At 36.4% G+C, this 17,566-nt stretch overlaps 1 protein-coding gene across 7 annotated transcripts in view; it reads left to right on the top strand.

The window, feature by feature from the left end:
* The window catches only part of SDCBP (syndecan binding protein (syntenin)), a 30,252-nt gene that overhangs the window by 3,091 nt on the left and 9,595 nt on the right, over positions 1–17,566 (top strand). For 3 of the 7 annotated variants that reach the window (XM_011982183.1, XM_011982179.1, XM_011982177.1), the window contains exons 2-4: positions 8,619–8,684; positions 14,798–14,876; positions 16,124–16,233. In XM_011982183.1, coding sequence (XP_011837573.1) covers positions 8,634–8,684; positions 14,798–14,876; positions 16,124–16,233 — 240 coding nt within the window. In that variant the 5' untranslated portion in view covers positions 8,619–8,633. Of the gene's footprint in view, positions 1–3,875; positions 5,393–8,618; positions 8,685–14,797; positions 14,877–16,123; positions 16,234–17,566 lie in introns of all 7 variants that reach the window. The other 4 variants (XM_011982181.1, XM_011982178.1, XM_011982176.1 and 1 more) reach the window with 3 other exon arrangements.

Genomic DNA, 17,566 nt, shown 5'->3' with positions numbered 1-17,566 from the left:
TAGCTGGGCGATGTGGCGGGCGCCTGTAGTCCCAGCTACTCGGGAGGCTGAGGCAGGAGAATGGTGTAAACCCGGGAGGCGCAGCTTGCAGTGAGCTGAGATCCGGCCACTGCACTCCAGCCTGGGCAGCACAGTGAGACTCTGTCTCAAAAAAAAAAAAAAAGAAAGAAACACAACTTTACTAGAAATTTTAATAACTGCTTCAACAAAAGAAACCCAATTACTCCAAATTTCCCTGGTTTTGAAGATATCAGTAGTTGAAATAGGCAACATCTTTGAATTCAACTAATTGCTTATCAACTGTCATGTAATTTTTTAAAAAAATCAATGATTCTGCAGTCCTAAATTTTTATTATCCCAAGATGTTTTTAATACAGGGATTCCCGACATTTTTGGCACCAGGGACTGGTTTCATGGAAGATAGTTTTTCCACGGACGGGATAGGGGGATGGTTTCAGGATGAAACTATTTCACAAGGAAAGTTGAACCTAGATCCCTTGCAGTGCAGTTCACAATAGGGTTCCTGCTCCTATGAGAATCTAATGCTGCCACTGATCTGACAGGAGGTAGAGCTCAGGTGGTAATGCTGGCTCACCTGCCACTCACCTACTGTGGGTGGCCTGGTTCCCAATGGGCCACCGACTGGTTCTGGTCCATGGCCCGGGGGTTGGGAACTCCTATTTTAATAGCTTAGATTAAAAGAAGCAAATAAACATAATTTCACCTTAAACAGTCACATGCCATTTTTAAGCGAGGCCAGTTGTAGTTGGTGGTTTGAGGAGGGGTAAGGTTAATAACTCAGAAAATGATGAGTATTGCCATTCTAGGTGATATTATTTGGAAAACTTTGCCAGTGTTTCCTACTTCATTAATCAGAATATTAAATCCAGAGAGTAAATAAACTAGAATTCCAAAACATCACGTAGGGTATTTAAGTTGAGGGCTTTGTTCTGTACACGTATTTAAAGACTTCAAGGACATTACTCTGATATTGCCCTGAGAGAGTTGAGGGACAAATGGAAAACTTGGTACTGAGGCAGACAAAATATAAATACATACATATATATATATAGCATTTTGGTGTTCTGAAGAAGTCCTGAAACTATCCCAACCACTGAAAGATCTCTTAATAGAAACTATTTGGGAGTTATTTCTGAGGCCTGAGATACATTGGGTTTAGAGGCCTTTCATAAGGCGTGAAGTGAGTCACAGAGATTGCAAATATTGTAGTGTGGGCCAAACCTGATCAAAGCATATGTGGGCAGTACCATTTCTTTCCAAGGAATTAGGCCAGTGGAAAAAAGCTGTAGTGATCAGGAAGGTTTGATCAAACTCTTACAGAGTAGATTTGGGAGTTTTATCTTCTTAGTGATTACTCAACTTGAAGGAAAGCCTAGAGACAAAATTCTGTAGTTTAGTTCGTACAATAATCATGTTTGATAAGAGTTGCAAGTGAGGTAAAATGAGATTCTTACACTGATGTAATAGTTACTTTCAGAATCCTCTTAAACCTCATTATTGGTCATTATAAAATTCCAGCCACAATTAGGAGGATTTCCCGGAGTTAGCTTTGTGGTTCTTGAAAAAGGGCTGTGTTTCTGACGTTCCCATTAGGTCAAAGGTTTAAATATAATATACAAGTGACTTAATGGAGCCCTTCAGAAAAATAAAGCATTTATCATTTCCACAAATGATAAATGCTTTATTTTTTACACTGCTAGGTTTTTTACACTGTTAGGCTTTTTACACTGTTAGCTTCAAAAGTATGGACTTGCCCTAAGAATATTTTGATCTTTTCAATAAGTGTTTAAAGTTATCTTATTTACTGTTGTTTTGATGACATTTGTCAAAATACTAACATTTGATATCTTTTTTTAAAAAGTTTTTTTTTTTTATTGGTGAGACAGGGTGTCAGTCTGTCCACCCAGGTTAGAGTGTGATGGCGTGACCACAGCTCACTGCAGCCTCAATCTCCTTCGCTCAGGTGGTCCTCCTACCTCAGCCCCCGGAGTAGCTGGGACTACAGGCGTGTGCCGCTGTCCCTGGCTACTTTTTTATATTTTTTGTAGAGATGGGGTTTCTCCATGTTACCCAAGCCGGTCACAAACTCGTGGGCTCAAGTGATCCACTCACCTTGTTCTCCCAAACTGTTGGGATTACAGGTACTGCGCCTAGCTACATTTGATATCTTTGAGGATGAGGAAAAAGCATTTATGCTGTGTAAATATATTGAATGTGAGTCCTGCCTTTAAGTAGTGGAGATAAACATGTACTAGCTATAATCTAAGGCAGAGTTGAGAGGAGTTGGGAGGAGCAAATAATATCCAACTGAAGCCATCAAAGTCACCCGCTTTTAAGAAGCTGACGCTTGACCTAGGCCTCAAGGCTAACTAGGAATTTGATCGGTGGAGAGTCCTGGAAGGACATTCCTGGAAGAGAATGCACCTTTTACAAAAATATGCAGGCATGGAAGCATGTGACCTGGGTGGCAAATAGTCAGTCAGTGGTTTGCAGCTACAACATTTTAATACTTGGAAAGAAATTTAATGAAATGGGTCAAGAAAGTAAAATTGAGGAATGCTTTGTGAGAGAGTTAATTAAGATCAATACACTTAAAGCAAACCTGAAACTTACTTTTTACATCAGTGTAAATTAACGGTAATATTTATTATTTAAAAAAAAAATTGAAAGTTCATTTTTCTTCTAGGCTTGAGTTGCTGGTGTGTGAATTAACTCAAGAGTTGTTCAGACAACTTCAGTTAATATTTATTTGAAGAGAAACTTCTATGGAGAGAAAAGTTAGGAAACCATTTCATTTTTCATGAGAACAGTGGGATTTTGAAGTTAGCCAGTGACAGAATCAAAAAAAGAAATAAAAAATAGAAATAATATTAGATGGCCAGGTAACATTCTTTTCAGTGCATTTTGGTTGTTGATATTGCAACTTGCTTTACATTTTGTATATTATATATCATATGCATTTTGTTTATGTTGATAGAATGGCCGAAAGTTTAAATAAGACAAAAAAATTGTGTTTAAAGAAAAGGCTGCTAAGAAATTGATCCTTTGAACCAAAGAAGGTAATTCACTTTGTTCTCCTGGATTAATACAATTAAATCATCTTTGATAGTGGTCTCTCAAGAGTGAATTTTTTTTTTTTCCCACAAACCCAGATTCTGTTTTTCCCTTAAGGACTGTACCAGGCCACTACTATTCACCATTGTACTGGAGATTATAGCCAGAGAAATTAGAAAAGAAACAAATAAAAGATGTGTAATATCAGCAAGATGGTGCAGTAGAAAGCTCACACACTTCTTCTCCCCACAGAAATATTGATTCAATAACAATACACACACCAGAGCTCTTTGTAAGAAATCCAGAAACTAGTTAAGAGGCTCCTACATTCTAGGTGAGCAGTAAACCAACTGCAGTGAAGATGGTAGGAAAATTCATCCTACTTGCTCACCATAGTTCATTCCCCTGGCTCAGCATGGCATGAGCGAGAGGAAACTCCAGGCTCCTGGTTTTTCCTTGGGGAGGGAAAGAGAAGACTGAAACATATGTTTGACATTCAGATTTTTCAGAGGTCTGCCCAAGGGTCTGGTTTTTATTTTGCCTCAATGTAAGTTCTGACAGGAAAGGGCACCAGGTTGTGGGGTCATTAAAAACAAAGTTGACAGTTTAGCATGCACTCACCATGGTCCCTCCCCACCCCCAGCATGAAACCAGCAGGAGAAGATCCTCAACTCCTGGCTTCTCCTTGGGGAGACAAAAGAGTTGGAATGTGTGTCCAGTGTTTCACCTTTTCAGTGGGCTGAGGGACTGGCTTCTGTCTTGCTTGTCTTGGAAAGCTGACAGGAGCTGGTGTATTCCAGGTGCCCGGGAGCCACTGAGAACAACAGAGAACTGGAAGACTTGTTTCTGCTCTAGAGGACCTATGGTAGGGCAGACAGAGGATGATACAGCTCAGCAGCCTGTCCCTAGGTATGGCATTCTGAAAGGGGTTAGGGAGAGAATAGTGGAGTATGTGTCCAACACTTCAGAGAGCTACCCCCAAGGGACTGGCTTCTGTTTCACCTGACTTGGAGCACAGGCAGGAGTGGACATACTCTAAAAGCCCACTGACAGTAAAGGGCACCAGGTTGGAGGCCTCTGAAAACAAAAGAGAGCTGGGTGGCTTGCAGCAGCTCCAGAGAACCTGAAGTACTATAGACAGGTAGCACAGGGAGCAAAAGATTATGAGATCCTGAAAAAGAAAACCAGCAAGTTCATCTTGAGAATTTATACACACTGGTAGAGAAGAAGCATCCTCAGGAAAGGTTCAGAAGGCATGCAGAATCTCTAGTCAGGCTGATCAGTGAGGATCTTTCTCTCTACAGAGCCAGTCCACAAAGACTGGCAGGGGTGATATTTTTTCAAATGCTTGGATCCCAACATGATGTTAAAAGGCACACAAAGAAATAGGGAAACATGGCACAATCAAAGGGTCAAAATATCCAGAAACCTACTTTAAGGAGACACAGATATCTTTATTATCTCAGAAGGAATTCAGACTAACCACCATAAACATGTTCAGTGACCCAAGGAAAATGCTGCATGAACAAAATGGTGTCAACAAAGAGATTGAAAACATAAAAAGGAACCAAACAAACATTGTAACAGATGCAATATGCTTTGACCGAATTGAAAGATTTACAAGAGGAGTTTAGCAACAGTGTTTTTCAAGGAGAAGAATTAGTGAACTTGAAGCCAGGTCATTTGAAATTATCCAGTCAGAGAAGCAAAAAGAAAAAGAATAAAAAAAGAATGAAGACAGCCTAGAGTACTAATGGGAGAGCATCAATTGTATCAATATAGATTGTATGGAAGTTCCATATGTTGGAAAGAGAAAGGAGCAAAAAGCTTATTTGAAGAAATAATGACCAAAACTTCCCAAATTGAAGGAAGGCAGTGGACATCCAGATTCAAGAAGCCCAATGGACTCCAGAGTAGAACAACCCAAAGACATCCACATGGAAACACACTATAATCAAATTGTCAAAGAATTTTGAAAGCAGCAGGATAGGAACAACTTGTCATGTACAAAGGAGATTCTGTAGGACTCTAAGTGGATTTCTTAGCAGGAACCTTGCAGATCAGAAAGAAGTGGGATGATATAGTCAGACTGCTGGAAGAAAAACTGCCAGCAAAGTACTGTATATGGCAAAGCTTTTCTTTAAAAGTAAAAGAGAAATAAGATTGTCAAAATCTGAGAGAGTTCATCACCACTATATCTGACTTAAATACTAATGGGAGTCTGTTAAATGGAAACAAAAGGATGTTCAATGTGAAAGTATAAAATTAAATGATAAAGCTATGGACAAATACAGACCTGCTTATTATTGTAATGGTGGTGAGTAAATCACTTATTTCTGATATATAATTCCAAGACAAAAGTATAAGTGCCTATAACTATAAAAATATTAATAGATGCACAACATAAAAGATGTAATTTGTGACATCAGTAATGCAGTATGGAGATGGATGAAAAGAAGCAGTATTGTATGCAGTTGAAGTTATCAGCTTAAAATATATTTATTAGAAGATGTTTTATTTAAGCTCCATGGTAGCCACAAAGAAGATACCTATAGAAAATACACACACAAATATGGAATCAAAGCATATCTATTAAAAAAAAAATGAAACAAAAAGCATGATGGCAAGAGAGGAAAGGAAGGACAAAAAAGTTTCAAGTTAGACAATCATTAACAAAATGTCATTGTAAGTCCTTCCCTATCAGTAATAACTTTAAATGTACTAAACTCTCCAATGAAAAGACATAGAGGGGATGAATGGATTAAAAAAATAAAACCAAGAGCCAGCTATACCCAGTTTATAAGAGACTCACTTCAGATTTAAGGACACCTTTTATTTATTTATTTATTTTTACAGAAATAGATATACTGATTCTAAAACTGATACTGAATTGATAGGGGTTTAGAATAGCCAAAACAATTTTGAAAAAGAACAAAGTGGGAGGATTCACATTAACTGATTTTAAAACTTAATACAAATGTACAGTACTCAAGACTGTGTGGTACTGGTATAAGGATAGACATATAGATCAATGAAATAGAATTGAGATTGCAGAAATAAGTGCATACAGTTATGATCAATTGATTTTCAACAACGGTGCCAAGACAGTTCAAAAATGTTATTTTCAAAAAGTGGTGCTGAAATAACTGGGTTTCCACATGGATAATAATGAATATGGATCTATACCACACACTATGTACAAAATTAACATAAAATAGATCAAAGATATAAATGCAGGAATTAAAGACATAACATTTTTAGAAGAAAACATAAGGATAAGTCTTCATAACCTTGAGTTGGGCAATAGTTTCTGAGATGTTATATCTAAAGCATAAGCAACCAAGAAGAAATATAGATTCAACTTCATCAGAATTAAAAACCTCATACTGCAAAATGCACTGTGAAAAAAATGAAAAGACAATCTTCAGAATAAGAAAAATATTTGTAAATCATATATGATAGTGGTGTATGATATGGTCTGAATGTTTGTGACCGTGTCCCTCCATTCATATGTCGAATCCTGTAATCATCAAGGGGATGGTATTAGAGTTACCATATGACCCAGCGGTTGCATGCTTAGCTATATTCCAAGAGAATTAAAGATGCATTTATTAAAAAAGTATATAAACTCACATATTATTTGCTAACAATGCAAATGCTCATTGGCATTTTTAACAGCATTATTTATAATAGCCAAAAAGTGCAAATAACACAAATGTTATGAGCTGATGACAGCATAAATATAATGTGTTATACATACAGTGGAATATTATTCCGCTATGAAAATGAATGAAATACTGATAAATGCTCCAACACAGATGAACCTTGAACATATGCTATGTGAAAGAAGCCAGATGCAGAAGGCCACATATCCTAAGATTCTAGATTAAGTATCCAGAGCAGGTAAATCCAGAGGCGAGAAAGTGTATGTTGCCTGGAGCTGGAAGGAGAGTAGAATGGGGAGGCATGCGTTTTCTTTTGGGGAGGATGGAAATATTCACAGGTAGTGGAGATGATTGTAGAAGTCTGTGAATACATTAAAAACCATTGCATTGTAAACTTTGAAAGGCTGAATTTTAGAGTGTGTGAATTATATTAATTAAAAAAAACTGCTGTCCAACTGGGAGACAGAGACCATATAGTGATTTTAACAGTGGAGGTTTAATACACAGAACTAATAGTTATAACATGATTGAAGAAATAGAGATTGACTTGTAAGAAGTAAAGACAACTTTGAAGAATACTGTAAGAGCAGACTTAATAAGTAGCCACTAACTCTAGAGCTGCTCCCTTACCTGGGCTGTGATCCAGGTCTGGTTGAAGAGGGGACAGATGGCACTGGACCTTGCTTCTGGAACTTCCCTGAAATTCTCCCTCTGGCGTTCTGAACCTTGGAATCTGCTGCAGAAGCCACATGACGGGGTTGAGAAAGCTGCTCTGGGAGATTCCTTGGTGGTGGCATTCTGCTGCAGAGTTACTCGACAGAGTGTTGGGGTTAGCTTCTGCATGCTTATGGAACTACTTCCTGCAAGTTGCAAGATGCTGTAGGAGCAGGTACTGCAGGAGTCTGACTAGAGTAGTACATTGGAACCATGAAGAGAAAACCTCTTCCTCCTACAGTGTACCTCCAGTTGCCTCTACTGACAAGGCTTAACATCATCCCAACTGGTAACAGAGCAATGTTGAAAGAGCTCAGCTCCATTTTGGGAAAGAAAGCAGTAAGAAGTGGATTTGGAAATGGGAGGTAATAAATTGATACCTGAATCAAGAATCTTAACGTTAAACCATGTACCAGTTTAGCATATATTCTGTTTTACTGGGTTGAGTGAAAGTATCAGGTATTCATCTCAAAACAGCTAAATAAAATTTAAAATATGTATTCATATAATATGTTAAGAGAATTGTGTTTTAAATTATTACAAAAAGCAATTTATGATAACTAAAAAACATACTTTACTTAATATAGAAGTATTTTAAATGAAATGTAAAAATTTCCCTCTTATTCCTCACTCCTTTACCATCTGTCTTCTGAAGATAAATCTGTTAGTTAATATAGTTTCTTCTATATGCATATATGTGTGTATATATTTTTCTTAGTAATAGAGGTTTCATGTATTGTTACTGCATATGGTCTGCTTTTAGGCTTTTATTGTTAGAAGGAAATGTAGCTGTGTGGTGCCCAAGGGCATTGTACTAAGGGTAGTTTCGTAGTCCTGGCTAAGTTGCAAGTACTTGTGTAAGTTAGGAGTAAGTCACATAACTATTCTATTTGATTTTCTAAGTTTGTAAAATGAAGGGACTTTTACTTGAAAGGAATTTTAAAAATCGGTGATGGATATAGTTCAGTAATAATATTAGGGGAAGAGAGATAGTTTGGTGATTCTTAAGTATCAGCTGACTTTTGGTATGGCCTATATATTCCTATTTTTTAATATGTTTTGCAATTTAAATGTTTTTTATTGTGTTAAATAGTTATACGTGTTTATGTGTCTATTTCCATTTTCTGTGACATCAGAGTAATATAGCTTTCTTTTTTTCTTTAGAAGAATCCTGCAAAAATGTCGCTCTATCCATCTCTTGAAGACTTGAAGGTAGACAAAGTAATTCAGGTATGATAGTTTAAATACTTTTTTCAAAACAAGCATAGTAACATCTTGCTTGAAGTAAAGCAAGATAGCTAAATGGCAGATATATTTGTTCATTTTTACACTTCATAAACCTTTCTTTAGTTTTATTAATTGCAGACTAAAAAGTTTACAGAAAAACTAGCAATTTTTTTTCATTTCACTGTGAATAGGCATGAGATTTTTTTAATTTGACTTACACTTTTTACATGTAGCTTAATTTTCTGACTAAAATTTAAATTATATGTAACATATTTGAGTTGACAAAATATGCTCCAATTTTTTAGATATTCATAGTTTTGTATAAAATTGGTATGTTTGTCTTTTGGATCTTTAGGTATGACCACTCTTTAAAGTAATTCTCTGCCTCCTAATTGAAGTTAAAATTACAGAAATAGTGGAGTACATGCTACTTTTAGAAGAGCAGTTATTTAAAAGCACAGGGAAAGTGTAGTGATTTCTTTTCTTTGAGAGATGAGCAGCAGACATTTCACTTGTTTATTCTCTAAATGACTGTGTAGAGATTGCAGTATTTCTCATTGCATTGAGTTGAAAATTTTTATAGTCCTTTGCATTTTGAAGACACATGCTTCTGCTTAAGAACAAAGTGAGGAATTGGGACCAATTCTGGCTATTTGGGAAATTTTTGATAATTATTTTAACTGAGGATAATTTGTAGTATATGATGGATTTGTCTGTTTACGGTTAGCTTTCAACTTGATCTCTTTATCAATTTAGAATTTCTTCAGCTATTGTTTATTATTTTAATTTGACAAAATAAATGAAAACTCCTTACCTTGAAGATCATTTTATTGGTGCCCTGTCTTCAATTTACTAGAAAGTGAGATTTACTTATTGATAATTGAATTATGAACAATTATTTTCTATCATAGATCCAGTATGGATATTAAAATGAGGGTTGTAAAATCTCTGAAATCTACAGTTCAGCTGCCAAGGCTTTGATGCCTCAAAGTTTCACGTGGCCTATTCAGTCATCTTTTACATGTTCCTATCACTTCTTTAGTATTTTGTCAGTATTTTCTTCATGTGGTTTTATTTCCACGTAGTTCATCTAAACAAGCACTCTTTTTATTTTATTTATTTATTTTTTTGAGACGGAGTCTCGCTCTATAGTCCAGGCTGGAGTGCAGTGGCTGGATCTCAGCTCACTGCAAGCTCCGCCTCCCGGGTTCACGCCATTCTCCTGCCTCAGCCTCCCGAGTAGCTGGGACTACAGGCACCCGCCACCTCGCCCGGCTAGTTTTTTTTGTATTTTTCAGTAAGGACGGGGTTTCACGGTGTTAGCCAGGATGGTCTCGATCTCCTGACCTCGTGATCCACCCGTCTCGTCCTCCCGAAGTGCTGGGATTACAGGCTTGAGCCACCGCACCCAGCCCCCAAGCACTCTTTTTAAAAGACTTTTATCTGAAATATTTAGCTTTCCAGAATAACTGCTTAGCCACTAATATGACATCAACACATTAACTGATAAGGATTTTTAGGTGGACCCGTAAGAATAACTAATCTGTTCTTTGTTTTCATCCTTTTTTTGTTAGGTTTTTATGGAATTGAATGTAAATTTACCATAGTCGGGTATGAGCTGAGACTTTTGATTTTGAAAACAGCAGCAGCAGAAGAGTTGATATTGACAGATATTGGAATGAAAAATAAAGAGGGCTACAATCTGTATCATGCTGCCCTCTTTAAGCAGAAGTGAATTACATAGATATTTACATTAAAGAACCTTTTATGTTCAGAGCAGAAAGCAGCTGGAAGATAGAACAGTGAATAAGGAGTGGGAAACATGGTTCTTTTATTACCCCTGAATTTAAAAATATTCCTAATCTAGCCATTAAACTCTTTGGCTGTAGTTTATTTGTTTGTTTGTTTGTTTGTTTGTTTTGCATCATTTTCTAAGGTGAATGATACTCATGTTTGTTTTTATTCTTAAGATTCCCCTGAAATGGTGTTATGAAGGAAGGTAGTATTCATTTTCTCATCTGCTGGCCTTTAACACCACAGCAAAGCTAAATTACAGCAATGAACCAACCATTCGTATTTTGTAAACTATTCTGCAGTAGCCATTAGGCTGTGGCTTTTAACATCATACAGTCCCTAGACCTTTCTCTCCATTCCAAATCCTGACAAGAGCCTGTGGTTTCCTCTACTTATGCAAAGTAAGCTTTTAATAAATAATGATATATAGAACCAGAGCTTATCAGTTTCCTAATACGGTGGGCAGAATTTGGCAGAAGTGATGCTACAAGCATGTTTTTTCCACATCCTTTCTGTTAATGGCAGAAATAATAGGCCCTGGCATGCTCCTTGGGGCACCTGTAACCCCCTTTTTTTTAGTAGTGTCAGATTTCAAAGTAAGTTTGAAATAAGTAGCTACATTTAATGGTTTACAGTACTTAAAATTGGGTTACATCCTTTTGTTTCATTTTTACTGCAAATAACATAATTAAATTTATATAACTTTGTTTGCAGGGAGCTTTCTATATGTATTCTTCAGTATTCCTTGGATTAAAAACAATAGCAATGAAAGAATAGAAAATCATAACTACATACAAAGGAGAAGTATTTTAAATTAGTAAGCTGTGTTTTAGAGCAATTTTAGATTTGCAACAAAATTGATCCGAAAGTACGGTACACCCTCTGTCCTCACACATGCACAACCTCCCCAGTATGAGCATCTGCACCAGAGCGGTACATCTGGCTCATTAATATCACCTGAAGTTTACATATTTTCATTACATGAGGTTCCCTGTTGGTGTTATATGTTCTATGGATTTTGACAAATGTATAGTGATGTGTATATAGTCATGTGTTGCTTAAAGACGGGTATATTCTGAGCAATGCCACATTAGACAGTTTGTTATGCAAACATTAATAGAGTGTACTTCCACAAATCTAGATGGCGTAGCCTACTACACATCTAAGCAATATGGTATAGTCTGTTGTTCCTATGCTACAAACCTGTATGATCCCACCTGTATGATAGAGTAACACTGCATGTTACTGTACTGAATACTGTAGACAGTTGTTACACAATAGTATTTGTGTATCTAAACACAGAAAAGGTATGGTAAAAATACGATGTAAAAGATTTAAAATGGTACATCTGTATATGGCACTTACTATGAATGGAGCTTCCAGGACTAGAAGTTGCACTGAGTGAGTCAGTGAGTTGAGTGGTGAGTGAATGTGAGGCCTAGGACATTACCGTACACTGCTGTAGACTTTATCAACACTCTATACTTGGGCTGCACTAAATTTATTTAAAGATTTTTCTTTGTCAAATTATAAATTAACTTTAGCTTCCTGTAACTTTAATTTCTTAACTTTCTGACTCTTGTAATAACATAGATTAAGACACAACACATTGTACAGCTATATAAAATATTTCTTTATATCTTGATTCTATAAGCTTTTTTCCTATTTTTTAAATTTTTAGTTTTTTAAAATTGCTTATAAGTTTGTTAAAAACTAAAACACACACTCACATTAGCCTAGGCCTGCACAGGGTCAGGATCATCAATATCACTGTCTTCCACCTCCACATTGTCCCACTGAAAGGTCTTCAGAGGCAGTAACATGCATGGAGTTGTCATCTCCAATGGTAACAGCGCCTTCTAGAATACCTCCTGAAGGACCTGCCTGAGACTGTTTTACAGTTAACTGTTTTTGTAAGTAGAAGGATATACTCTAAAGATAAAGTGTATAACACAGGAAATACATAAATGAGTAACATAGTCATTTATTATCAAGTATTATGTACCATGAATAATTGTAGGTGCTAGTCTTTTTTATATATGACTAGCAGTGCAGTAAGCTTATTTACACCACTATCACCACAAACTAATGAGTTGTGTTAACGGCAGCTATGATGTCACTAGGCAGCAGGAATTTTTGAACTCTTTTATAATCTCATGGGACCACTGTTGTATATGTGGTTCATCATTGATCAGAACATGCAGCACATGACTGTATACCATTGTAGCATTAGACAGAATAGGTTCACTGCTCTAAAAATCCTTTAATGCCTGTTCTTTCTTCCCTTCCAGAAACTCCTGGCAACCAATAATTTGCTTTTGCTTTTGTGGTTTTTTTAGCGTCAGGATGTTGCTCTGTTACCCAGGCTGGAGTGCAGTGGCACAGTCATAGTTCACTGCAGCCTCCATCCTCCTGCCACAGCCTCCTAAGTAGCTGGAACTACAAGCATACACCACCACATCTAGCTAGCTTTAAAAAATTTTTTTTTCTCCTGAGACGGAGTCTTGCTCTGTCACCAGGCTGGAGTGCAGTGGTACGGTCTGGGCTCACTGCAACCTCCACCTCCTGAGGTCAAGCAATTCTCCCTGCCTCAGCCTCCCAGGTAGCTGGAATTTACAGGCACCCATCACCATGCCCGGCTAATTTCTGTATTTTTACTAGAGACGGGGTTTTGCCATGTTGGCCATGAGAAACATGACAACATGCCATGTTGGTCAGCTGAACTCCTGACTTCAGGTGATCTGCCCACCTCGGCCTACCAAAGTACTGGGATTACAGGCATGAGCCACTGTGCCCGGCCAAAACAGTTTTTTGCATAGGCAGGTTTTCCTATGTTGCCCAGGCTGGTCTTGAACTCCAGGCCTCAAGCACCTCTCCAACTTCGGCTTCCTAAAGTGTTGGGATTAAAGGCCTGAGCCACCGTGCCTGGCCTTATATTTTATTATCCTCCACAATTTTGCGTTTTTCAAAATGTCATAGTTGGAATCATAAAGTATGTAGCCTTTTCAGGTTGGCTTCTTTCACTTAGTAATATCCACTTAAGTTTCCTCCATGTCTTTTCATGTCTTTATAGCTCTTTTTTTTTTTTTCAGTGCTGCACGGTACTTTTTTTGTTAGATGTGATTCAAGAAGTAATATAACAAGCCACTAGCTCCTTTTAGCTAATCGTGGTGAAAGAACTTTCAAAGTTCAACACATGTTCAATTTGTGGATTGTTATTTACAGTTATAAAGATGTTCATGCTGTATTTTGTTTAGAATGTTTAACAAATTATGAAATAATAAATATTAAAGGATGACTCAACAAGTATATCAGAACATATGACTTTAGTACCATTCAAAGCTTTTGTAGGCTTTACTTATTTAACCTAAGCTTTCATATCTCCAAAGCATCTTTGGGACTACTCTTGACATTGATTTTAGGGCTAGGTTGAGATACTACTATGAACTTCATTTTTAAAATTACACGTTTCCAATAAAGTAAAAAGTTGGTAGAGATTGGTCATACAACTTATTACCAAACTTGTCTCTAATGACATATAGCTATTTCAGAAAGTCAGATCTAATGGTAAAGGATAAAGTATTTCCATCAGTGAAATACTTCATATGATATAGGCCATCGAGGCAGCCCTGAGAAGTGGATACTTGGGCATGAATAGCACTGATAAATGCTAGAGTGTCAGAGTGTGTCAGAATGATTTTGGCAAGTTTAACAGTTACAAATTATATTACCTTGTCATCATCCATTTATGTCAGTGATAAACTGTGCTATTTTCATAATTTCTGATATTCTAAAAGTGTTTAGCATAAATCCCTTGCTATACTTGCTGCGATGAAGATGATTTCAGTGGGACATGCTAAAATTGTAAATATTAGCAACTTAGTATTTATTTTTTAGGTGTTTTTCTGATATGTGACTTTTTATATGAATATGGGTATGCTTTTTTCTTATGCAAATAAATTATTTTTACTTGGACTAATTAGTAAAAGAATAATGAAAATGTAAAATTTATCCATTTTAGAATGCACTTTGAAAATATTTACTGTGGCAGCACTATGAAATACTGGTTATAAGACATGTAGAATAGTACTTCTACAATTTTTTTGTGATAGCCTTAAAAGTATTTAGAATATCAAATATAATTTTGATTTGCAGATTTCCTTTGAAAAAATGTATTGCTGACATGTTTGAAATTAAACTTTCTTACATAAATCTTCATTGTTTTAGTTTCTTTTTGGAAGTACTGGATTTAGCTTATAAATTATATAAGTATATAAAGTAAGTATAGCGTATTGTTACAATTTTCTTCTTTTCTTTTTCAGGCTCAAACTGCTTTTTCTGCAAACCCTGCCAATCCAGCAATTTTGTCAGAAGCTTCTGCTCCTATCTCTCAAGATCGAAGTAGGTTTATACTTTGAGTTCATTCTCTGTGAACAGAAATATTGTTATCTTCTTTTGCTCAAATAAGGAATCCAAGATTTTTTTTTCTTGACAGGCTGCATAAAATTGGTAGTTAAGCTCAAATAGTTATGAATAAGAAAAAAAAGTTTACTTCAAAAAATAACCCTTTTTCTAATTAAGATAGTGAACTGTGGATATGGGGATGTATTTCATGGCTTAATGAAAATTGATTTTAGACTGACTTGTAAATCCCTAACATGTGGCTGATTCATTTATGAATGAATTATATATATGAATTCACATGTAAGAACTTTATGAATTCACATTTAAGAACTATCATCATGCTGCTGCTGTTGAACTTTCTGAATTGTCTTCTGTCTTTCCTATGGGAGCTTCTGAAATTTCCAACCACCTCCTCTTTGGGAAGCCTCTTAAATATTGAGGCCTTTATTCATTCTCTGTATCCTGTCTTTGGTCCCTTTTTCTTCAAGGTTCAGAGGGATTCAGGACAGAGCTTCTAAATACTATGACTTAAGATACAAAATAAGTGTTAAATAAATTTTGTGGCCTGTCATTTTGTCTTACAACAGTTTATAACCTTGCCTCATAGAAAATTCATTTTAAGTCACAGATAATTTAAGTCTCATGCAGAAAAGAGCTTTTGGAAATAGTATATAACTACTACCAAGTGAAATAATGTTAATATTTAAAAATACCATTTGCAGGATTTCATTGGAATGTGGTTAAAATTATTAAAATTGATAAGACACTAAATAAATTTACAAGCTTTCAAAAAAAGATTGTTCAGAAGAATCATTCCATAGCCCTGTTTACAGAATGAGTCATAAAGTAGCTGACTTGACAAATAGATATTTTGGTCAGTTGTTCTGAATTGGTAAGTGGTATTCTTACTAAATTCCTAATCAAGTAGGTTTATTTTAAGAAACAGGAAAGGCAAGATAGTTTATTTGGAAAAGTTATTTCTACTTTTGAGTGTTTAGGAATCTGGTTGTTTCAGTTCAGATGTCTTCATATTTTATGAATTTTAAACATTTTCTGTATTTTCCATTTCTAATGGTTACAGAGATGGGGAGATGCCTTTCCAAATTGCTACTTTAAATTCATTCTAGATTTTATAACTTAAGTATAATTTCGCTAATACGCAGAAGCCCATAATAAAAGAAGTTTTCATTTTGTGTATTCTGTAAGTACTTTTTAATTTATTCATTCATTCATTTACTTATTAGATCTCTATCCCAAACTATATCCGGAGCTGTCTCAATACATGGGGCTGAGTTTAAATGAAGAAGAAATACGTGCAAATGTGGCCGTGGTTTCTGGTGCACCACTTCAGGGGGTATGTACAGTGTAATTAATTTTGAATTATATAAAACCATACTTTACATGTTAATATAGGCTTTCCTGTTTGTGGCTAACTCAAAAATATACAATAGCATTGAACCTCACTTCACAGAAATTTTAGACTTCCTTTTGGATATCGTTTCTTACATAGTCTACTTCATTTTGTGCTACACTGTTTTGAGTTTATTAGGATTTAGATTCAGATACCTTTTACTAGTTCATTCTCCTTTGTCTTCTGCATTTAGTCATTTACTAAGTCCTGTTGATTCTGTTTCTGTTTCTTGTATTCATTTTGTCTGTTTTTTATCCATCCTAGTCCTACTATAACCATATTCAGGGTTTCTATACTTCTAGCCTTCATTATTATAGTACTCTCTTAAATTTCCTCTAGTAACTTATTTCGATGGTACTAAGCTGTTGCTAAGTTAATCATTCTGAAATACACATATAGGTCTATCGTATCTTTGTTGCTCATAATCTTTTTTGTTGTTGTTGTTGTTGTTGTTGAGACGGAGTCTCACTCTGTCACCCAGGCTGGAGTGCAATGGTGTGATCTCAGCTCACTGCAACCTCTGCCTCCTGGGTTCAAGTGATTCTCCTGCCTTAGCCTCCCAAGTAGCTGGGACTACAAGCGCGTGCCACCATGCCCGGCTAATTTTTTGTATTTTCAGTAGAGACCGGGTTTCACCATGTTGACCACACTGGTCTCAAACACCTGACTTCAGGTGATCCACCTGCCTCGACCTCCCAGAGTGCTGGGATTACAGGCATGAGCCACTGCGCCAAGCCTTTGCTCTTTAGTCTTCAAACATTCTTTTTGAAATCCAAAGCTCCATGTAATTAGACTCCATATTCTAGCTTAATTATAATGGATGTGATAACCTTTTATTAAGGTTATTGCTATGACCATAGCACTTTGTACTACTTATTGTAATTGTAGTTAAATCTGTGTCTGTCTTGTTGCCATATCCCAATGCATATACAGTACCTAGCATTTATGTATTTACCAAATATTTATTGAAAACTTGTGTTAGTGGTGATGCAGTTGGGAAAACAAATAATAGTAGGTATTTTAAGAGGTTGAAAAATTGAAAAAAACATAATTGCAGATAGCTAGCTGCTTCTCCTAGGACTGGGATGACACAGGGGAGAGACTGGAGTTAGCAGAACCTAGAACCTTGAGGGAAGAGCCCCGCAGAGCTGAGACTCACACCTCGAATGAGGGGACACTACTGGTGCCTCTGAGGGGTTGTAATGAGGCTGGTTCTGGGAGTGTCAGTAAAAGCTGCAGACTGGAACCAACTGCTACTGCCAGGGTAAAGGGCCAG

Source organism: Mandrillus leucophaeus, unplaced genomic scaffold (assembly GCF_000951045.1).
Source record: "Mandrillus leucophaeus isolate KB7577 unplaced genomic scaffold, Mleu.le_1.0 Scaffold236, whole genome shotgun sequence".
NCBI lineage: Eukaryota > Metazoa > Chordata > Mammalia > Primates > Cercopithecidae > Mandrillus > Mandrillus leucophaeus.
This window is presented reverse-complemented; position numbering and strand designations above follow the sequence as displayed.